Consider the following 24,555-nt stretch of genomic DNA (forward strand, 5'->3'; position numbering starts at 1 on the left):
GTGTGGGCAGTAGGCCAGGCAAGTGTAAAGAAGGAATCAGAATTTAGAAAATGGACCCGAGAATAAAGCCTGACAACATTTCCAATACTCTTATTTTGTTTTTAAAATGTGCATCAAGGCCCGAAAAACACTTAAATCAATCCTATTTTGATATAAACATTTTCATAAGCTCCGTGTGCTCAGGCTCCTATGCATGCATATTTAATGTCATCCAACTTGTAGCTTTAATATTGTTCATACCGAGCATGCTTGCGATGCACAACACCTACAAAATAATCTTTATTGGCTTCCTTTATTTTCAATTTGCTGACTGCACACGCTCCGCTCATCTCCACATTCGTTTCCTCCGACCACAGCCTAAAATAGACTTGGTCTGGCAGTGACTGAGCACGGTGTTAAATTATTGAGGTAGTCTGTGGCTCTGCTGCCTCTCCCGTTTGACCCGCCCTTATTGCCTCCAGCCTCATGCTTCATTCAATCGTCACAGTTATGGTCATTTATTCCCAAACTTGCTAGGAAGTAAAAAAAAAAAAAAAAAGTACCCAAGTTTCTACATCTTATTCTGCGAGTATGTTAGGAGCTTGTGAATAATTCACTTCAGTGTGTAGAGGCAGGGAGGGGGGGGGGATGAACGAGGAGGCACTTTATAATGAACTCATCCGCAGGGCTCCAGGAGGCTGGAAGGAGGACACTGTGACTAACTTTAATTAGACATAATTATCTAAAATTAAAATGAAGATGAAAGTCTACGGAGCATGTAATTGGGAAACAAGTGATACAACATGTTTTAAAATTGCGCAACTTTATGATCTGAAGCGCAGCGAGCAAGTCGGAACGATCAATCGTACCTGCAAAACAATCACAAAGGTAAACTCTTAAAGATGACTGCAGTTAAACTTACAAGATTTGGATTCTGGTGAAGGTGGAGAGATGCTCGACACAGCCAGGTCACTCTTTGACTTTTTTGGTTTCTTTGGAGTAATCTGCCATGGCTTCTCAAAGTTGCTGTATTCTCTTCGAGTGTTTTTGTTTTCTGTGGAGACAGAAAGGGACAGCATGTCTTGAGAAAAATCTGGATCTATACATATATGCAGTGGAAAGCTTCCTGGATATTTTGGATGTAAATGTATACTGATCTAGCAAATGCCCTTTCAGATTTCCTCATGCTACATCTACACACTTCAATGTATTTTCGTGAAAGTGGGAGGAAAGTGATGGATAGTGTTCAGAAAACCAGATAAAAAATAATGTGACGTGTGAAACTGCATTCAGGCCCCTTCACTCTGACATTTCTAAATAAAGTAATGTGGAAAAACTAAATCTGCGCATGAACCTGAACACAACATGGTGGTGGTGGCAAGAGTCCTCATTAAGATGAAAATGATAATCAATCAATCAATCAAATTTTATTTGTATAGCACATTTCAGCAGCAAGGCATTTCAAAGTGCTTTACATAATTAAAATAAAAACAGCATGTGACATTAAATAAACAGTGAGAAAGAGATTTAAAAAAAAAAAAGTTTAATGATAAATGTTTAAACCACTTTTGCTAAGATGTGTCCTAAATTTAAAATGATTTCAAAGAAAAATCTCAGGAAACATTTCCAAAAGAAATACTTTTCATTCAGTTTCAAGAACAAAATCAACCAGAACATCTGACTTTAGCCAAAATTTCATCATCAGGAGCCTTTTAAAGGTAGTTTCCAGTGGTGGGAAGTAACGAAGTACAAGTACTTCGTTACTGTACTTAAGTACAGTTTTCGTGTATCTGTACTTTACTTAAGTAGATTTAATAATGGGGACTTTCTACTTTTACTCCACTACATTTTACAGTAAGTATCTATACTTTCTACTTCACTACATTTCTACAAAACTGTCGCGTTACTCGTTACATCTAAGTCGCGTTGCTCTTTTCTTCCGTTAAAATGTGAAATTCAGGGACTTAAGGTGGCGCCGTAAAATCCGAGCAATAACGTGACTTAGTGTCTGTTGTCACCCATCGGCTCCACCTTTACTCGCTCTCGGAGCTCCAGACATGCGCAGTGGTTTCCTCTGAGCGGGAGGAGATGTTTGTCTATAATATAATAGCGCTGCATAAATTGATATGGCGACATGGAAAATCAGCAGCGCTTCGCTTTCACAGACGGTGGGGACTTCGTCCAACTTTTAGCGTCACTTGGAAGGAAAGCTTAAAGAAAGGTAAGATCTGTGCTAGCAAAGCTAGCTGTACTGAGACACATGTTGCATCTGATGAAAAAAAGTTGTCACTCATGCGCTGAATTATTGTGTGGAGGTGTTGACTGAGGTGTCGCATATATGGGACAACGCTGTGACCAAAGTCTGCAATATAGTGATATGACATTCAGGAACGATCCGATTCTTCTGGACGGATCTTTACTAAGTCCTAAGGACTGAAGCCTCACTGAGAGCCGTTCTTTGTTCTTGTGTACACTGCGGTAGCTATATATATATATATATATATATATATATATATATATATAGACATTCATTTAATCGCTGAATAAGTAAAAGTTGAAAGTATGAACACAGAGCATGCTCATTGCTCATTGATTGATTTCGTCTCCTGTCATGGTGGCAAACATCGCAGTGGGAGGGAGGATGAAAACAGTCACGGTGCTCATTCTGCTTGGTTACTTGTTGCGCCGTTGGACAGTGTTCATAGTTGAACGTTATTTACCGTTAATTGCGATGTTTCAGTTGTGGTTTCTGACATATGCAATATGGGCAACCGCCCAGGGTGTTATTTTTCTAGGAATAGCAGGAGACCTCTGCGGATTGTAGCACAGCGATGAAAGCAAAACAGAATGAAGTGAGTTTTAATTGATACTGGTTAAATATATTTCAGCTCTAAGTATTTAATATCTAGGTGTTTTTATGGGAATGTGGATCTTTCAGATCAATCTGAAAACCAATTTTGATAGGTAAACTTAATGTTATTGTGTCATTTAGCGCGGGGCGCTGGTCTTGGTCTCGAGTTCGGTGGTCTTGACTACAACTCTGCTACATGGCTCCTTGGTTGCATGTCCTCCACCCTGCCCGCACCTTCTTTACATCCCCTTTCAGTTAGATTTCTTTCTAAATAAATGTGACTAATGAAGTTCATGCTATGTTAGGACAGGAGACAAAATGTTTCCATCCCTGAAATTATGATTCATAGAATCACATATCTAAGTCTAAACTGTTACAGAGAATAAACACAATAAGAACATGTTTAATCTGTGGTAGTGTTAATTAAAATGGCACATTTCTGATGTATTAAAATTAAATACGATCAGTACACTTAATGATATTAGCGATTAGGTAATGCATTCAGCGAGTACTTTTACTTTTAATACTTAAGTATTTTTAAAAGCCAGGACTTTTTTACTTTTACTTAAGTAAAATGTTAATGTGGTACTTTGACTTTTACTTAAGTACATTTTTGACTGTGTATTTGTACTTTTACTTAAGTACATTTTTTGAGTACTTTCTCCACCACTGGTAGTTTCTCATTAGCAAACATTAAAATTTAACACAGGTATTTTGAGTACTGTATAATGTTTATTAGGAGACAGGTTACTACAATTGTTAAATTCTGAGAAGTTGCACTTTTTTTGTGTGTTGCTAACACCGGTTAGCACTGTGACTGAGCAGAGGAGCAAGCCAATCCCATTGGTTTTCCAGCATGCAGCTACAACACAATTCAGTCAGTTACCTTTCCCGCATGTAAGGTCATACGTTCAAGGTAAAGGTAACACAGAATAGGCCATGTGTGAGTGTGTGTGTTTGAATGTGTGCGTTTTTACCAACCTGGGGAACTCTGTGCCCACAGAGCTGCTGATCCAGAGAAAGCTCTGTGCAGTTTGCCCGGGCTGTCTTGCTTGGTCTGCAGGTGATCAATAAGAAATGGGATTGGATGGTCTGGAGTCTCAGTTATCAGCTTGGTCATCAACTCCTACAGGAGCAGAGAAAAACATCAGATGAAAGCTGTTCAATCAGACAGAAGAATGTGGCCAATGGACAATCAACAAGTTGAGTTTGACAAACACAATCCCACATCTCAGTGGTTCATTTGTTGCCAACTTCTCTATGAAGAGTTGCTAGAAGGGTTTATGTTTGGAGAAGATTTACTAATTTACAGCGCTCTGTGTCAAGGTCTTTAAAATCAAAAAGTCAAGGCAAGCAATATTCCCCTTTGTACCAATTAAATAGCAGCAAACTTGCATGCTTAAACCTAACTGCTCACGAGTAAACAAAAAATTTCACCATTGGGGTAATCACTTGTTCTCCGAGGCCATGTTTTGTTTTTCTTCACCATCTGCTACACCGATTCTGATGAAACAGGTAAGTGTTGTAAAGTCTAAAATTTTGGGGGTTGGCATGGTAACAATACACGGATAGTATACAATTTATAGTTGTCAGTATGTGAATAAAGTCTGACCAGCTTTAACTGCTCAGAGGGTTCCCGATCCTTGGAGGTCGAAGTTTGCGTCGATACCATCTGTGTGCAAATTTGCTTAAAGAAACTATTTTTGTTTGCTGTTATTGTTTTAATTTTTCACGCTGCACCAACTTTCTGTAATCAGCATAAGCAATATCACTTGCAACCACATTCACGGTGCCTTGCAAACGAATTGATGCCCTCTCATCTTCTTCACATCATTTCACGCTACTGTAACTCTTTCATGCATTTATTATTTGGATTAGGTGATAGACCAACATGTACTTGAATAAAGTGCAAGAAAATAACTTCATATTTTTTATTTGTGGCATGCATTTGTATTCAGCTCCCTGAGTCAACACTCTGAAGGTATACTTTAGGGCTTGTTTCCAGCAGCTTTACACATCACAAATAGCTCAAGCTTAGCCGGCTTGGACGGAGAGCTTCATGTAAACAACAAATTTCTTGTCACAGATTCTCAAATGAACTTGTGGATGTTGCTTGCAGAATAATGTGCAATTTTGCCCTCATCTAACCAGACCAACCTCCTCCTTGTGCTTAATATGTACAGCACATGGCTGTACATATTATGTACATTTGGCTTTATGTCAACATCATTCTTTTTTTAGCAGCTCCTCCGTAAAAAGGAATGATTTCTCGAGTGCGTGACTGACAGTAGCTCCCTCAACACGTTCTCCCACAATCGCTGTGGCTCTCTGCTCACTAAAAGCTTGGAATATTGTTTTATAGTCAAACCCTGCTTTCAACGTCCCCACAATGTTATCCCTGGCGTGTCTGCTGCGTTCCTCGGTCTCTGTGATGTTGCTGGCTCATAAATGTTATGGAAAATCTCAGAAGACCTTTCCAAATCAGCTGTATTTACTCTGAGGTTGTACGATGTGCAGGTAGACTATTTGCTACTTCTGTAAACAGCAAATGGTTACATTGGACTTTATGGGTATTCTAAAAAAAAAGTGCAGCATTATGCCACTTTTCTGAATTTTGCCCAAAAAATTTAAAACATATTCTATTGCTTCCTTTAATAAGTTGTCGGCCTTTAACATAAAATCTCTAAACTACACTGAACTGAAAAGTTGCAACACATCAAAATGTGTTAAAGCTGCTAGGTTTTTAATATTCATTCTGTAATGTTAAAGTTAACAGACATGCTCATTAAAATTAATAATTGTGACTAATAAGTAAAAGCTGCCACGAGGAAGAACATTTTCAGAGTGCAGAAAAAAATGAATTCACAGAGGGAGTCCCAGCGACAGGTGCTGGGGGAGGAGACCCCCCTCTCTCTCTGCAAGCTAATTAGAGGCTGATCAAAGTCACGATGGGAGCTCGTCACCAAATGAGCAATCATGTCCTAACTAATAACACCCAATGCCTACACTACACCTCTTCATAGGCAGATTAACCTAGTCAATGCGAAGAACACTTGCATAAGATACACACACAAGATATTATGTGAGTACAATAAAGAGACTGGTCAGAAATTTGCAGTCATTTTATGAACTCTGGTTTTTGTAAAGATGACCATCAGATTTGGACCGGCTCTCACTTTACCAATTATAATGCAAGAAAAGTGAAACATTCAAAAGGACCATTTCTGTCCTTCCTGCCATTAGTGCTAATTACTTGTGACAGCAAAGGCGACAGCATGCTGTTGCATGGGAGACTACTTTAAAATTTCACCATTTCAAAACAAAAATGTTTAAAAAGTTTGCATTTTAAAGCATGTTTAATATGCACTGTGTTAGCATTTAGCGACATCAGAGCTACTAGCGACAAACTCAGCGTTTGTGTATTGCTTAGAGAATGAACACTCTTACTTCTTAGAGTTGGAGTATCATAAATCAATGACATTTTAAAATCTCAAAATAAAAACAGACTTTACTCCAATCTGCCTCCATGGCAGCTGACGTAAGAGTCTTGCTTTCACTCACTCTTTGCCTCAATAACAAACATATCTCTTACAACTCTGTGTTTACTTTGGCAACACCAACACAGATTGTGAAAACAGCTAACGGTGTTCTTCCCTCAACAACAGAATCCGCACTGAAGAATGCCGTCATGACAGCAAACTTGGGAGTGATGAAGCATGAAGCGCGTCCACTGACTGTAAAACGATCTGTAGTTTATTTTTTCCCCCAGACTTGACAAAGACAAACTCTTTTTCAGCAACTGTACAAGTAAAATTGTGCATCGTTGGGATATGAGAAAGAACTCTGACCATTTTGTCAGAGCAGCTAAGCAGAGCTTCTGCATTGAAGCAAAGAACCCATTAGTGGGCTGCAGTGAATTGGCAGTCCAATATGGCTTCAACAGCATGTGTGTGCGTGCGATTGCATGTAAAAACTTCTGAGCACATGCTATGTAGTAAACCACATCAAGTAGCTCTCTTAAGAGGCTGCATGAGTTTGCCCTTGGAGACATGTTTCCACATTTATATGTGTGTTTTAGGGGGTGGGAAGGGACAAAGCTGTATTGTAGCAAGCCTTGGCTGTGCTTTCGTGTGCTCAGAAAGCTAATCAAGTAATTGTTCAGGGGGACATTCCTGACCAAGCCCAACAGCTGTGACAGCAAACAGCATGTGAATGGACAAACGGGGGACGGAGCTGGCATGTTTCCCTCCAAGCTGCAGGTGCAGCTGTTTGAACAGAGGACACACACTCGCATTCCAGCAGAAGGTAAAGTCATGTGCATGCTCATCAGAGAGAAAAGGTAACATTCACAGTAAAAGTTTACGTTTAAAGAATAGATCATCTTTCTTTAAAAGATTATTTTTGTGTTTTCCAATTGGTGAGCACACGCATACAGGTATAATTGGAGTGCATGATGCACGGTGGATAGCAAAACAGATGGGCATATCCCAGGGATTGTTAGAAAATGGCAGCTCTTCTGGATACATCTGTAGCCTGCTGGTAAAACATCCTCATGCATGGGGTTTATTGGGTGATGTCTCAAGCTGATGGCTAACTTGGGGGATACGATTTATCTTTAGTGTGCAATGCTGTGAGGCGGTCTCCAAGCCAACAAATTAAGATGATGGTCTAACAATGAATAGTTTAATGTAACTTCAGGAGTGCCTATCCTGAAAATTACCTGCCGATTCAACTTTTCATTTGTTACAAATGTCAGGGGTGTATTCCATGCAGAGTACAACGAAACACAAAAAAGTAGAATCTAAAGTAAGGGTGCCCGAGTCCAGTCCTTCAGAGCCATCCTTCTGCAGATTTTAGATGCATGCCTTCCCCAACACACCTCAATCACATGGCTGAATTCCCTCAGCATTTTCTTTTTTTTCCTGTCAAGTTTAGTTTTATACCATTACTGACATATTTGATTAGAGATCACTTAAGAAATTGAGTAATATTGCAGAAACAAACCTTGACCTATAGAATCTTCAGAACTAGTGCAATTATGTATTTTTTAGGTCAAGTGGTAGTTCTTGTAGAAAAGGAGACACTCAACTTGTTGCCCCCAACCTCTACTATTGAACATTGTCAAAACACAATTTCCTGAAACTTCCCGGTTGGCAGTCGCTAAAGGTAGCGTTCATAAATAAGGACACTTCATCTTAGCAGGGTCAGCAAAATGGATTTAATATTCTGGAGAATGAAACGTATCTATAGAGACAACCAACGATTTTCTTCTGAAAAAAAAAAAAAGACTGCAACAGAGACAAGGAACAGCAGCACTAATTGGTCCAGTGGTATCTAGTCTCCCCCTTTCTGCACACATTTACCGAACAGACAGGCAACACAATCTCACCCTATTGCTTTCTAAAGTAATTATGCGTTTCATATAACATGACTCTTGTTTATTATAGACACATTTGGCTAAGATTTCCACATGAAGCCAGAGTTTAATCTTATATACTATGCAATTTGATATTTTCAGCAGAACAATCATGTGTTTCAATGGGCAAAGAGGATCGTCTCAGACTCTCACTATGCACCAGGGGCCTTGGAGAAAGCTAAAGGTGACATTAGCAAGCCAGAAATGCAGTCCATATCTGGTACAGATCTGATGCCGGAACAGATATCCGCATGCCTAAGGAAGTTTCGCTGGGCCCCAGTAATTGACAATCTGTCAGCTAGCCAAGAAACAAACTGTGTCCTTGGAAGCTATCAAGGACTTCTTCCGAGAACAGTGACAGTCATGATACTCTCACTGATACTGCCCGCTGCCCTGCAGTTTAAACAAAGACAAGGAAAGTGGAAGCAAGTTGAAAAGGAGAAGGGAGCAAACGGGGAAAGGCAGACTGAAGGAGAGAAGGCTGGTACAACAAAAAAATCAAGAAAATCTCTACTTTAACTGTTATGAGTGCTAGACAAAACATCCGTTTAAATATGAATAGGGTTACATGTTACATCGACAAGGTATTGAGATTTTGAATTTGAGTAAAATAGGGAATTGCTGTTTTGAGTACTTCAATCCTCCAAGAAACAGGTCTCAAAAATAACTTGTCATCCGTTTCGTGCCGAGCTAAAAATCTTCACAATAAGAGGGGAAAAAAACAACAACTTTATAAATATGATTCATAAGAAAAGCACTTCTGTAGCTTAAGATTATTTCTTTTAACTGAAGGAAATACATGTTATTTATTGATAGTGGGAATCCTCTCCGTTTTCTTCTAGCGTCATATTTTTAAAGTTGCACACTTAGTTCCACACAAACCTTACACACTTGTTCTGGTATAAAACAAAGCTATGTATGTGTTTGATACATTTGTGTACCGAACTGACAGGGGTGCATCATATATTTTTGGTACAAATGTGTAACGTTACATCATTACTAAACACACAATCCCCCTTCGTAGATTCTTACAGATTGTACTGAACTTTCCCGTTCTACTGGTCAGTCTCACGGGTGCTAAAAAATGATCTTTATAATTATTTAGAAAATAAAGATTTAAGTATTATGTTGCAGAGTCCTGAAAATTGACCTGTTTGAATAAATCATTAAAGGCCTTAATTAATATGACATTAGTCTTCATAATAAGTGCACGTAAAGTTTTGTCATTGCATTTACAATGTTCCATATTTGTAAGATACCATCTGTGACACATTTGTAACCCCCAACAAAAACAAGACTTTTTGTTCGACAATTTCTCCACAAATTGTCCTCGAGTAAAAATGTAAAAAAAATAATAAAAAGAAACAGTGCAGCAAGAGCTCATCTCTGGAGGGCAACTTGTCACCTGGATGACAGGCCACCATCTGCCATTTGTTCTCATTCTCCATCTTAATAAAATTTGGGAATACAAAGCCGTCCCACAGGTTGCAGTGACGTCTGCGTTTCTGTATAATGTGCGCCACGTCGACTGAAAATGGAAAAGAGAGGGTAGCAGATAGAACAATGGACAGAAAGAGATGGAGAGGGATGCTGCTGGATAACATCCAGACTTTATGTAAACAATCAGAAGACATAATGCAGAAAATAAGAACAGTGGAGGGACAGATCTTGATCTTCGGCTTTTTATATTTCACACTTTTCTTACTTCTATGTTCTAGATCATATTAAAAAAAAGTCAGAAATATGGGTCAAGAAATGCATACTTTACAAAATCCTTCTCCCCTCCCTCAAAATTTTCCTTTTTAGACTGGGTAAGATCAGTAAAACTTAAAACTACTTTCTGACAGTCCATACAGATTTGAAGCAAGCTAATCTCCAACATTGGCATAAAACGATCTCAGAGGGAGAAACATTTCCTCTTGACATGAAGAAATTCACACATATATTCCTTAATCTAAAAATATATGCAACTGGATCCATGTAAATACTTAAAAAATAAGAAAAATCAACAGAAACAAAAACAAGAAGTCTTCTGGAATAATGTTTTTTTTGGGGGACAGACAAGAGTAAGATGTAAGTGGACACAAGAACAGAGGAGATGTGGCCTAAACCAAATACACCATTCTGGGAAAAGAACCTGGAGGTGAAAGTGTCATGGTTTAAGTGTTGCTTTGATGCATTAAAGACCCGGCACAGCACTTGGACAACCCATTTGTGGTGGGAAAACTGAGTGTGTGTTTAAGAGTCCAGTTAAAAAAAAAAACTTGGTAGGAGTCAAACTCAAAGGGATTGTTTTTGCAAAGTGCAGGGATTTATTGGGACAGTGATAACATGGTGCATCACTTGTGTACAGAAGGATATTTGTATTGTTTGTGGTGCACTATGTTTTACGTATTGTGTGCAATTTGGTAAACTAATTTGTTAATCTAATAAATCCTAGGCTGGTAGGATTAAGTGAGTGTAACCTCTCTCTTATTCGTTTGAGCATGGAAGTCGTATGCTCCATGGATTACTGAGAATTAAAGCTACTTTCAGTTTTAGTCATATTTACATGTGAATGGAAAAAACAAAAAGGCACAGCAATACAACAGTGGTTTTCTGGCCTCGCTCTTGAGTACGTTTCACTAGAAGAGCAACAGAAAATCCTCAGATTATTTCTGAGTTTTCAGTGATTAAAGCACAATACCTTGAACTAAACTGAGGCGGTCATCTTTTAACTCGTTGCCCTGCTTGTCCTTCTCTCTGCTGAAATGTAGTAAAGTTTCCGTCACGTTTCCCATGACCACCAATAAAAGAAGCATTCCTGCACACAGCATTTTTTTTTCCTGAGTGCTCTGCTTTTTTGTGTGGCTGCATCCAGACAAAAAAAAAAAAAACAACATAAAAATAAAAAATGCTGAGCTTTTCGAAAAGAACTGCCGCCGCCACTTTTCAGGCAACCAATAGCACGTGCAGAACTTTATCATCCCGGTGACAGCTGCACATGATTGGTGGAGAAGCTTGTGCTGTCGGTGTCTCCATATACTGAGATGTAAAATATATCTGGCATGAATTGTCATGGGAAGAAAAAAAATAATAAAAAATCTGTCAAAGCACATAAGCCAGACAATAGATGCTGCGTGTGTGCTTTTCATCTCCAAAAGCATTGCAGGCTTGTTTGTTTTTAGTTTTTGAAGATAAGAGGCTTGATGCCTTCAAGCTCCCCTGACAGCACTTTTGTGACGGAGAAGAAAGAAAAAATATATTCTTACCACATTATCTGCGTTATGTGATGCATTACTGATCATTATCCTGTCTCTTTTACTTTATTAGTTTCATGTATACAAGAAACTACAGCTTTCTTTTCCAGTTACTTTTTTGCGACAGTCTGATTTTAAAATCAGAAAAATACCAACCATAATCCCACCTAAAAAATGATTAAGCAAGCTTTTTTGAGACGTTCTACCCTTTTTTTGTTTGTTTGTTTCCTCAAGACTGTTCATGGTTTTTAAATCTGTACTTTACTCCTTCAGGTTTATCCCAGTGTTTGGAAGCTTCTTGTTCTTGTTAATAATTATGAAGTGACTTAGACAACCATTTCTTTTAGGTATGCTTCAAAATGGGAAAGCTGAGAGAAGAGGCCATTCAAAAAGGCAGAGAAGTTGTAATCTACAAGTCAAAAATTATTATTTTTTCTCTCTCCAAACAGCTATAACATCATCTTCTCTCCTACTCAAGCAGCTTGACCATCAGTGACTCTCAGCAGTCAGCCATCAGGTTGGGCTGTAATTGGACATGATAAGTTGATTAGCATGCACTGAAGCTGCTGTACTCTCCTTCGCTTTCCTTCTGCTCTCCTCACACACACACGGGCAAACAAAAACACAGCCTTGTTCCTTTCTCCGGCACGTTCCGTGCTCTGAGTCTCCCACAGATCGCCCTTCACTCATCGTTTGACTGTCTGATCCGACGAGGTACGACGTCTTTCCCTCCTCACTCTTTCCAGCAGCCCCACAGGATGAACCTGGCCTTGGGCTGTTTTCAACTGCACGCCTGTCTGGTAGTAATTACCGTAACTACGCCTGAAGGGGGAGCTGTGTTAACCCATGCGAGACCACACTTTTGTCATATCACCTGGAGAGCATCACAAAGAATGAACAAAAGCTCATCAATGCAAGTGTTTTCTGAATTGTCTTCAACTGTTGTTTTTTTTTAAGCTTGCAGAGATAGCAAGACTAAAAATAGTTTTATGCCACAACACAGAAGTTTATATGAACCTTTATATGCATTTTAGAAGGTCTTGAGTTTTAAGAAAACATTTTTTTAGAATTTTCAAATTCAAAAGTATTTAAGCATCTCTATTAGGTTTGACCCCCTCATATTGAAAGCTGTTAAAACTCATATATAATAGGAAAAGTTTAATCAAAAATCTTGATGAATGTTCAAGAGCTATGTGGTTTCACATTAAGAAAAAACAAGCTCAAACTACTAGCCTTCCACTGAAGGGCTTTACAGATGATGTTAAGTCATTTTGTCTTGACATGATACATTTTGTGAAATACAACAAAGCATGTAAGCAAGAAAGCAAAATATCCTTTATAAAGCACAGGACAAAAAAATATACCAAAGTGCACACGCAGTCATATTCATACACTTGCCACTTGCTTTTAATCCTAAATACTTGAGATAAAGATTGTTGAAAGTGAAATATTGAAGTCTCTGCCTATCCCATTGATTCCAAGCTGAAAGTCTGCATGAGGCTGCACTAGTTGTGGTCAGTCAACAGGGCGAGTCGGCACAAAATCTGAGTGTGAGAGGAGGTGAAGACTGGAGTCTGCAAATGTGTGAGGGGAACATACCAGAGCTGACCTCAGTCACAGTCAAACAACATTTTTAAGGCTGATCTGGGTGCAGTTGGGTAGTTTGAACTGATCATCGACCAAGCTGTAAATGTGTGTCGTCCACAGCCAATAAAAGAGACTGCGGCATGGTGGCATCATCTGCAAGCCTACTTTGTTGCTTTTAACTTTATTAGAAAATTATACAATGAGTCTAAATATGGGCTGCACAGTGGCGCAGTTGGTAGAGCTTTTGCCTTGCAGCAAGAAGGTTTTGGGTTCAATTCCCAGCCCCGGTCTTTCTGCATGGAGTTTGCATGTTCTCCCTGTGCATGCGTGGGTTTTCTCAGGGTACTCCGGTTTCCTCCCACAGTTCAAAAACATGACTGTTAGGTTAATTAGTCTGTCTAAATTCTCCCTAGGTGTGAATGTGTGTGTGCATGGTTGTGTGTCCTGTGTGTCTCTGTGTTGCCCTGCGACAGACTGGCGACCTGTCCAGGCTGACCCCACCTCTCGCCCGGAACGTTAGCTGGAGATAGGCACCAGCAACCCTCCCGACCCCACCAAGGGACAAGGGTGTTAGAAAATGGATGGATGGATGAGTCTAAATGAAATTGGGTATTATACAAACTAACACTGTGCAGTGATAAAGAAAATATTCAACATTCAAATATTATCCCCTCCCCCCCGATACACTTAGTGCAACATATTTAAAATTACATCTCATAAACTTTATCCATCTGAATTCTAAGAATATCTTCTAGCACCATCAGCTGTGTTAGCTCCTTCAAAATTTTGCCCCCACAAGATTTTAATGCACTCAGTTTTCTTTAGTTGGTCTAAAAAAATAAAACCAGTCTGATCCCTCACCAGGTTCAGTTAAGTGTGTGATGCACATTAACTCAGTTGTGAAACAAACAGTCTTTTGGTGTGCACATCTAGTCCTTTCAAAATTTGTGCAATGCGTCTCTAACTGAAGTCAATTCAAGTCTTTGAAGCACAAGTGAAAGTTATGCCTCAAGCCTTTAAAGAGAATATCTAAAACAACTTTTGAGTTTTTAAATCTGAAAGCAAAGATGTTGTGTACCTTGGTGAGGAGAAGAAATGTTATTAATATTTATACTTCAATTCTTACACAGCATTGACTGGTTGAGAGGCACCATTTTCATGATTTTGACCTTTATTCTGGAAATATAACTTGCTCCAGAGCAGTTTAGGTTTCCCAAATAAGCTAGATAGGCAAGATATGAATTAAGTCTTGAACTGAACCTTAATTAGCCTTGCATTTATTCTGCTTCATGGTACAGAGGTCCCCATCTCATGCGGATTTCTCCATGTTACCCTTTTGTTTAAATCCTCATTCCGTTTCATCTCATTTCCTCCCACACAAACCACACTGATGAACTTTATTTAAAATGTTATCTTGCCACTATAGAGACTGAAATGCAGTTTCAGTGGTTTGGATGTCTGTCAGAAAAGTGCACTCAAAGTACACAAGCTGCAGCAATTACTCTGGGAAAGACTGATGGTTGTCTGAAGTGCTTTCCACTTAAAACCACAAAAATGTAGGATGATGGACCCCAAGTTGTTCGGAAATAACCCTAACATTGTACCTGGAGTGATAAGCAGCATAAGCTGTTCTCCTTGGAAATGCAAACACACATTTTAACGGTCCAGATTAGCCTGTGACTTCTTTTACCATTACAGTGCCTCTTAAATATGCTAATAATTAGTTAATAATGTGCATTTGATGATAAGCACACGGCTGACACTTCATCTCTCAATATAATCAAGAAAGATTTATGTTACAATAAATTATTTGTAGTTTCTTCATTTTGGCTCCGATTTGGTCATACAAATCATGATATCATATTACTTGGTGTGCTGCCTTTATTGCAGCAGACATAAAGGCGCAATGTACAATCTAAGATTAAAAACTTTTTTTTGTTTAAGTGACAAACTAATTTCCATTTAAATGAAACGCAGTGATTAGAAATGTCTCTTTTTTTTTTTTACAAAAATCTTAAGACCATCACATAATCTATTCATAGGACAGAAGGAGGGGTAGAGTAAAATGAAAATGAGTAATCAATATAGTACCAAGACCGTCTTTAAGATGAAATTTAAGCTACATATAAACCACAGAAATGCACACATAGTATGTAATTTCCAACTATTTTTGCCATAAACTCACCTTTCTACATCAGTCGAGACAAGCAAAAAAACAACACCTCTCATTGTACCGTATACAACAGGCTTTGCTATCCACAGCGTCTTGCAAAACTATCCACGCTCACTGGACTTTTTCGCATTCTGTCAAGCTACAAAGCCATAGGGTATTCTATAGAAATGTTCTTCAAAGGTCAACCACAGGTAGTGAATAATAGGTCACTGTAGAAAGAAAACCATTATAAGTCAATTTCTCCCAAATTCTGACACTACAAACATATGGACGAAGGCGAGACCACAATCCAGCATTTTGGCCTTAAAACGTTAAAACATGCCAAGACCTTTAAATAAACACAGTAAACATGGTGGCGTAAGCTTTAAAAGTTAATGGGAAGATTGATGGAACTATATACAAGGTGATCCTGGGGGAAAATCTGTTAAAAGCTGCAAAAGACCCAAGACTGGGGCAGAGATTCTTCCTTCAGCAGGGCAATAACACCAAAACTATAGAGCTACAGCTGATTGATAGAGTAAAGCTTATTCAGTTGTACATTTAAATGCAAAGACCAGACCTAAATCCAAATCAGAATCTGTGGCAAAAAAAAAATTTAAACAGATGTTCACAGACACTTTCCTGCTCACAAAAATGTACTACTAATAAAATGCATTACAGTTTGTGATTGCACAAGTTTCCAAAGAGAGACGATAACTACAAAACGTGACAGTAGATTCACAATCAGCAAAGGTTGAGTAAGCAATTAATAATGAAAAGACTTGTTTTAGTTCAACTCCATCTATCATCCGGGTATATTTTCGTGTAAAACACTCCCATCTGTTTTAACCAGGACCAGATAAATGATGGTACAGTGTTACTTGATCATAAGCAATTGTGTCTCATTTACATTGTCAGAACTGAAGAGGGGGCATGAAGAGCACTATTATATTGCAAAGTATGTCATACTGAATTTGTCTTCCTGTTTTTCTGCAATAATGGATTTCTAAGCAAATTAAAAAGAAAAAAAATCCCTCTCTTTTAAATATCTACATTTATTCCTAAACTGTCTTGTTGCATTTCTTGGTCTTTATGATGCTGGTCTCCAGGATGTTCAACTAATTTCTCAAGTGGTTGAACTAGATTTTATTTTAGAGGCATCAGAGAAAAAAAGTGAGTTCATTACAAAATGTATGACTGTCAGGACGCCCTTGTGAAAGAGATCTTCGATCACAGAGTTTTTTTTTTATCCCGTTTAAATAAAGGGTGAAGAAAAACAAAACCATGCTTTTATCTGCTTTTTGATCTTAAACTTTGAAAGTCCTGGATGACTTTTTTTAAACTTCACAGAGTCGATACTAAATTTTCCAAGTTCTGGTATTCAGAACATAATCACTAAAACTGATATTAGAAACAAAAGAACAGCATATAATAAGATAGTCAATCAGCCCAACACTGTATTCAATCCATCAACCCCCCACTGTGCACCAGCAGCAACTTTACATTGCTTCTGGACTTAAAGGCCAGATCACATCAGGGAGCAACATGAGGACCGGTTTAACACCGTGTGTGACAAAGGTAAAGACTACTGTATTTCTGCCTTCTCCCATCCTGTACATTTAAATGCAAATGTTGCAGAAATGCCCATTAACGAACAAGAATTGCCAATTTGTGATCCAGACTTGTACGTCGTTAAAGAGCCATAGAAAAGCAGACCGTTTATTACCTTTTTTTTATTTCACTACTCCTATATAAACAACTTTCAAAAACAGTCATTCTAGACACATGCACCACAGAACAACAGTCGCAAACTGAATATCAATTTACATAAACGTGTTGCAATGACTTGGTGTGCAATTACTCTGGTTATTATGAAAGGCTGCTTGAGTCTTGGAACAAATTCAGTCAGTGTTGACTCAGCTTGCCATCTTTGCAAAGCAACCATTTCATTAGTGAGAAAAAAAAAATCAATTCTCTGGCAAATCATAAGCTGCGTCTCATCTGAGTGAGTAAATAAACCTTCACTCACTGGTTAATACTGCAGCTATGTGCCAACTATAAGAGGTCTATGTCTCGGAGGAGAGGGAGAAATGGACCAAAGAATTTGATTTGATGTAAAAAATAAATTAAATAAATAAATAGTAAAAAGTGTTGCCTGGGTAAACACTTGAGAGGCAAAATTTTAAAGATTATAAATGGAGAAAAGCACACGTGTGTTGTAATTTCAAAGCTGTTAAGTATGCAACACCTAACTACAAAATTAATTAGCAGTAAGTTGAACAGACAGAACAAGACCAACACAAGGCACTAAATAAAGTGAGACATGTTTACAAGAATAACCAAGAACTCCGTTTCACAATCACAAAAAAATAAAAATACTGAGTAATAATTTATCAAAATCCTCTACAGAAAGAGCCAAAAAATAAAACGACAAAAAAAAAACAAAGCAAACGTATAAAAACACCCAATACAGCAGTGTTTAAGCTAATTTTTATGCTCATTAAGAAACTAAATGTGCAACCCAAGTCGTCTGATTTTTACAGGAAGGGGTTTAAAGAATAAGATAAGATAATGGGGTTTTTTATAATTGAAAAAAACAACACAATTTACAAATTTTATATGAACTTAATCATTTTCTATCTTAGTCTAGAACAGGATCTAAAACTCCAGTTCTGGAGAGCTACTATCCTGCAATGTTCAGACGCATTCCTGCTCCAACACGCCTGAATTAAACGGCCCCCTCACCATGTCACCAAGCAGAGACCTGGTGACAAGTCATGTATTTGATTCAGGGATGGATCTAAGAACCTTAGTGCTGTAGCTCCATACGTAGCCTTCATCTATGCTTAGCAACATAAACATAACGTTTACATTAAGGTTATTTAATTAACGGTGCTACTTATTTATTATAGTGGGGTTGGGGAGTTTTTATGTATTTATATTTTGTAAGACGTAAGTGTGTAAGCACTTGTGTCACTTTTACCTCTTATGCACTTTATTTGGAAATCTACTACCACCAAGTGTTGTACTCCAAACACAATTCTGTTGCCTTTTTTGACAATGACAATAAACTTTGAATCCTGATATAAGTGACTCCTTGTTTCAGAGAGCTTTGTGCATTCAGATGCCCATTAGATAAAAGACGTACCTAAATCTGGTTTTGAAAAACATAAATGTTAAAAAACATTAATAAGAAAAATTGCTGGCAAAACTGTGGCCCATAAATTACTGCAGCAATGTGTAGAACTACATGGTATTTTCTCAATATCTACCACATTTTCAGACAAACCTGTTTTGTCTTAAACATCCCCCCTTTTCATCATTACCTCTGCTGCACCGAGTCCCAGCATCTGATGAGAGAACATTATAAGGGGAACGCCGTTCTCCCCTGGATTCTTCCAGTCAAGAAATGTTTCTCCATAGCTGAATGCACGATAATGGATTTTCTTTGGGACAACAATAGAATGGGCCGAGGTTTTTCAAGCGCAACAGCGGGGCATCGACTGTATCATTTTCTCATGAGTAGAGCAAAAGACCCAGGAGACTTTTCAAACGTCCTCCCTTTGCTTCACCTCGGCTGTCGGTTTCCCCTGGAAATCTGGGCACTACAATGCGGCTTTTAAAATAAACAACAGAGGCTTGATCCATATCTTTGTTGGTCTGACTGAAAAGTCTGTTTGGAAAGTTAAAAACAGACTGTAACTCACACACACACACAGAGGCACAATTGCGAGGTTTCACCTTTGCGCTTCGCTTTAATCGTCTCGAATTGTCACATAAAGGAGAGCTAATTTAGCAGCGCTCAAAACGAACACAAACACGAGAAAGCAACGGAGCAGGGGGAGACGGGTGAAAGAGCAACACCGAGCGAGAAAAAACAAACAAGCAGAGCACACACAGAGCCCTATCATTGTGCAGTTTAGCCTCATCGACTGCTCCAGACTTACTGTCCTCACTCTTGGGTGGACTCCATATTAGGGAAGAGTCTCTGTCCAGAGTGCTGAAATAAATAAATAAATAAATAAAAAAGCCTTCCTACTGCTCTTGAGATTCATTTTAATGCACACCATGTTCGTCTTTGTGTGTTCTGTTGAACAGAAATGAGACATTGGCATATTGGGGAAAAAAAAAAAAAGTTAGGTTAACATAAAAATAACATGCACAGGTCAGCGCTCTATTTGCATGTCCAAGTGATTCCTGTAATGCAGCCCATTAACTGATATGAGGCCAGCAAATGATCCAGCAGGCAAAGGTGGTCTAAGCCACTGCTGGTTTGCTTAGATGTCACCCAGGTAACTCCTTATGAGAACTGATCTTATGGCTGACTAATCAAAGTCAGCACTCATAGGCAACCCCGCTTTGAACCAAGTAGCTCTAGGAGCAGTAACCACACCTGTACATTAACACCTGCTTCATTAACAAATTAAAGAAAGAAACCAAAGAATGTAGCATGCGTTTATATTCAGACCCCTTTACTGACACATAAAATGGAGCAGCTGCCCTTACGTTTGTGAAATGTCACCTAATCGGTAAATAGAGTTTCCTGTGTGTGATTTAACCTCGGTATCAATCCAGCTGCTCTGCGAAGGATTTCTAGAGAAAATTAATGAATAATCAGCAACATGAAGACCGATGAATACATCTGACAGGACATCCACAAATTTCACCTAGGGGTCAGAATGGTGAGAAGAATGCCATTATTGGAAGAAAAAAAAAAAGATTTATTCTTGCATTTTATGCAGGGCACGCAGCATGTGAAAGAAGGCGCTCCAGTCAGATAAGACTTAAATGTTCACTGGGGGTAGAGGTGGGGTGGAGTTGCCCATGTGCAAGGCCTAATGTGTGGTGGAAAAAGAGCAAGTCAAAAAAATAGACTGTAGAGTTTCACTTGCCAGTAAGAAAATGTTGCTAATTCTATGAGAGATTGTTTTAGATCAAAGTATATGTTCAGTGCAGACCTAAAAAAACACACATAAAATATCTTGCTTAATTAACAAAAATTTTCAGATGAAGTGGTGAAGACGTACTCCAAAAAACTAGCAGCTGAAACTACAGCAAAAATGATGCTTGTACGTAGCGACAAAGAAAAGCTGAATATCAATGCACAACTTCTGGCTTTATATTTAATATAAACCTGTAGCTTTTTTTTTTCTTTCCACAATTGTGTTGACTCCACAAAATAAAATGAAAATAAAATACACTGAACTACGATATAACGTGACAAATGGTGGAAAAGTTCAAAGGACATGATACTTTTGCAAGGCAGTGTACATGACAGGAGCCCTAGGTTTAGGTGTGCTACACCAAAATTATCAGTGGCCACCATCTGGGCGCCCATTTAAAAAAAAAAAAAAAAATTACTTTCTGGACCGCCCCTGGCTTCTGAAATACATGACACTGTAACAGGGGGTAAAATGAAGGAGATGTGGATGTAAACACAGCCGGCAGTGTTCTTTAATTGACTGCCGGTGTGCAGCGGGACGTCTTACACGGAGAGGTGCGGGAGAAGGAGACCCGGTTCCTTATTCCACAGCAGCTCTCATCAAGTGACATTACACGATATCTGTGTTCAGGAGCAGCATAACATTAAATGTTTGGTGCAAAGCAGCCCTAAAACGTGTCTGGCAATAAACTTCAGAGTTGGTGCACTCACCTCAAAGAGGGGTCCAATTTTATTCCTCTCCAGATAAGACTGAATTCTTGACTGTTGCGGGGACGCCATGAAGAAACTGTTGTCGCCTCCCGCTCAGGAGCTTTTAGCAGAATGAAATCAAGAGGGGAGCCGGTGGAGTCATTCGTCCTTCAGGAGAGCCGTCTCGGCGTCTAAAACTGAGGTTGTGAAAATTGAACTGTCCTCCCGGTTGGGATAAGGCAAGTTCAGACGGGATTTGCGTTAAAAAGGCGGCGCTGACACCGGGCGAGCATCGTGGAGAGGCGAGGAAAGTCAGCCCGGGACCTTCCCCTGCGTGTCGCCTCGCTGACTCTCTTTGTCGGTGGCTCCTCTGAGGAAGCCAGCGGCTCCGCAGCTCTGTGACAGATTACAAATCTTCCGCTCACTGGCTGCTGGAGTTGCCGCCGCCACTCCCATTTCGTTGTCCGCCTCTCTTAATACTACCTGCTTCGGTTTTGCCAATAAACGTATTGTTGCTATACGAAACAACCGGTCCAATTTGCACGCAAAAGCATAGAAACAGAGAAACTAAAGCACCCATATTAGATTATTAAAGGATGGTTTGGATTGTTTTTAATCAAGGGATATATGGTGAGGTTGTAAAGAGTCATCATCTTACCCCACTATCTCGGTTAACTTTTTTTGTTGTGTTGAAAATACATTCAAAACTTGAATCAGGAAGTCCATCTTTTTCCTGAATCCCCCCTCTACCGCATCTGAATCAAATGGATGGATAGTTAATAGACCTCCATAAATATGCTGACGAGGGAATTTAGCCATCAGGTGTGTTGGACAAGAGATGCACCTAAAGGTAGCAGGACAGTAGCTCTTAAGCACTTGGACATTGGTCTAAATGAAGAAAAGGTCACTGTAGCACTCAATTCTAAGGACACATTCACATAGCAGGCAAATGCAATCCAATGTACAACCTAAGTCCTTTTTTTTACGGTTTAACTGGCTCTAGTGGAATTTATTAGAAATTTGTCAGACAGGTGGAGGACATGAAACAGAGGTCATTGGGCTGCGTTGAAGACTAAGGCCTTCATACATGTCATACTTCTTCCACAAGAACAAAAACACACACATATCTGTTGTGGTTATTGGCTTTAATAGATTTGCAAATGTGTGAATGAAATGTACATAAAAATCCATTTTTATTTTTATATTACTCATACAGTTGAATATAGAAACACTATAACAGCTTATTGATAGGTTTTTAACATCTCTTTTTGCTTGCATAGGAGTGAGCTACATCCAATTAAAAGTAAGACGGATGGTTTTATCCTGAGTACTGTCTGTATGAAAAACATAATGCTGTTAATGTGTTGCATGAACATTTAGACTCTGATTTGCAAGTACTGGGAGATACTGATGTCTCGCCAAGTCCTAATGTGCACGCAACTCAAACACCCTTTGAAATTCAGTAAGAAACATCAAAAATAACACTGTCAGCAGGTTAAGCTGACGAGGCATTTTAACATCATGTCACCAACACAAGGAGTTTTTTTTAAAGCAATTCAGAAAGAACTGATGCAGCAAGTATAACACGAACAGAACAGGACAGATAAGGTTCTGATTTAAGCAAAATGAATGTCATTTTTCATACCGTATGCTTCTAATCAACATCTTCTTAACAGTGCCTTGAAAAAGTTTAAAATAAAATAAAAAAAAGTGTGACTTTACAAATATAAATCTTAATATTTTATTTTCTGTGGTGGACCAACAAGAAAAAGAATTGTGAAGTGAAAGGCATGTTTTGTTTAGTTTTTTACATTTATTACAAATAAAAATGCAAAAAGTGCATTTTTGTTCACCCTTTGTAATCAGGTGCCTCTAAAAAAAAAGTCCAGTTAAACCAAACCATCATGCAATTAGAAAAATGTGCACAAGCTGAAAGCAGAGTAGGAGATAAAACCACATCTTAAGCTCAACGTTGAATTCCAAATCTAAAAATGAAAATATGTCGGAAATATAAGCTCACCAAGACATGGCCTCTACCTAAGCCGTCAGGTCAGGCAAAGACAGCATTAATAAGTACATCACTAAATACGGCAGTGAATGGTGCAGGCAGCAGCATGTGGTTGGGGTGATTTTCCCAAGCAGGAATAGAAAACCCAGATGGAACTGAAAACAAAATAACTAGAAGAATAAATAGAAGAAAGGCTCTTAATGCTGCAAAGACTTGAAAACATGGCAAATATTTCCAAAACACTGAGACCTCAATGAACAGGCTTGGATCGAAGCATATTCATTTGTTCATATGACCCCAGTCCTAAATCAAATTGGGAATCTTTGGAAAAACTTAAACTGATGTTAACAGACACTCTCCATCCAATCCGACTTAGCTTGACCGTTTTAGCATTAGAGAATGGGCTAGAATTTCAGCTTCTGGATCTGCAAAGCTGGCAAAAACATACCAAAAAACTTCAAAAATGCTCTAACTGCTGTAAAATGTCATTCTACGACGCATTTGCCCTCTGAACTTGTCAGATTTTTATTTGGAAAAATCAACATTAAAAAGTATATTTTCTTTCCAAAATTCTGTTACTTTCTGTTTGTCTCAATCCATTGATGTGATGAAAAGTGATGAAGTTAAAGGGCTGAGAATACTTTTGCATGGGAGTGTAACTATGTGATTCAAACGAGTATGAAATTAAAATATCTTCAGCGAAAAAAAACATATGAAACAGTTACATGATGGGATTTATGACCCATTTTGCCTTCTCATTCAGATCCAATATCTTTTTCGATACATAAAAAAAAAAACAATGTTTGTATAAAGTACAACAATCACAATATAAAACATTAAAATACTATTTAAAACTTTATTTACATTGTAGGCAGCTGGAGTGGACATATACAAGGCACTATCTTCAACTAGATTAACAAACTGGTAGAGGGAGAAGTTTGATTGCTGAACCTGCAGAATGTTTCAGCATGTTCTTCGATGCATTGCATTATGGATCTCCATCTGGGGGAGGAGGCTGGCACAGTTTGTACAACCTGATCAGAGAAACACATATAGGACGTGACACACCATTACATTCAGCATGCAGCACTGTACGGCGTTCAAACACGAGCAAAAAGAGCAAGCGGCGATCTGCTGATTGGTTTCACGTCTGTGGGCCGAGCAGCTGCAGGGATTAAAAGCATTTCACAGACCCATGCATTCCAATGTCATCCTCTGTAGTTTTATTAATCACCTGAGCAGCTTTACATCTTAGGACTAATGTCATATTATCACAAGATGAGCCAATCTGAGCAGGAGTGTTCAAATGATTTATGAAGCACAATTGTGTTTTCAGGAAACCATCTCAACTGAAGAAAATATGACAGAAATGCACAAAGGGTGCAGCAATTTTGGTCTTTGAAAACACATGTAAAATACCCAGCATACTGCTACTTAGCTGTGTTCATAAATTTTGACTAAAAGGTTCAAAAGGGCTGATTGTCTCCATAGCGTTTGTTGTAGCTAAATGGCTGAGACACTCAAGCAGGAGCTGATGATTGTACCCACCTCCGACTGAATGTATACAGCTGGCAGCTTCAGGGATAAACTGTTTCCCTCACAAAGAGTAATTTGTAAGTCTATACGATGGATTTTAAATTTTGGAAAAAAATTAAATCAATTAAATTATTTTTTTATGATAGAGCAACAAA

At 38.6% G+C, this 24,555-nt stretch overlaps 2 protein-coding genes across 4 annotated transcripts in view; both read right to left on the reverse strand.

The window, feature by feature from the left end:
• The window catches only part of c20h8orf34 (chromosome 20 C8orf34 homolog), an 88,797-nt gene extending 66,982 nt beyond the window's left edge, over positions 1–21,815 (reverse strand). Inside the window, exons 1-3 of one of the 2 annotated variants that reach the window (XM_081601943.1) lie at positions 20,878–21,815; positions 3,812–3,956; positions 902–1,033 (exon numbers count right to left, since the gene is read on the reverse strand). In XM_081601943.1, coding sequence (XP_081458069.1) covers positions 902–1,033; positions 3,812–3,956; positions 20,878–20,946 — 346 coding nt within the window. In that variant the 5' untranslated portion in view covers positions 20,947–21,815. The remainder of the gene's footprint in view (positions 1–901; positions 1,034–3,811; positions 3,957–20,877) is intronic. The other variant, XM_081601942.1, reaches the window with a different exon arrangement.
• A 167-nt stretch (positions 21,816–21,982) lies between these two features.
• prex2 (phosphatidylinositol-3,4,5-trisphosphate-dependent Rac exchange factor 2) overlaps positions 21,983–24,555 on the reverse strand; it is a 97,142-nt gene continuing 94,569 nt past the window's right edge. For both annotated transcript variants that reach the window (XM_008396340.3, XM_008396341.3), the window contains one exon: positions 21,983–23,898. In XM_008396340.3, coding sequence (XP_008394562.1) covers positions 23,853–23,898 — 46 coding nt within the window. In that variant the 3' untranslated portion in view covers positions 21,983–23,852. The remainder of the gene's footprint in view (positions 23,899–24,555) is intronic.

This window comes from Poecilia reticulata, chromosome 20 (assembly GCF_904066995.2).
Source record: "Poecilia reticulata chromosome 20, P_reticulata-male-v2, whole genome shotgun sequence".
Classification (NCBI taxonomy): Eukaryota; Metazoa; Chordata; class Actinopteri; order Cyprinodontiformes; family Poeciliidae; genus Poecilia; species Poecilia reticulata.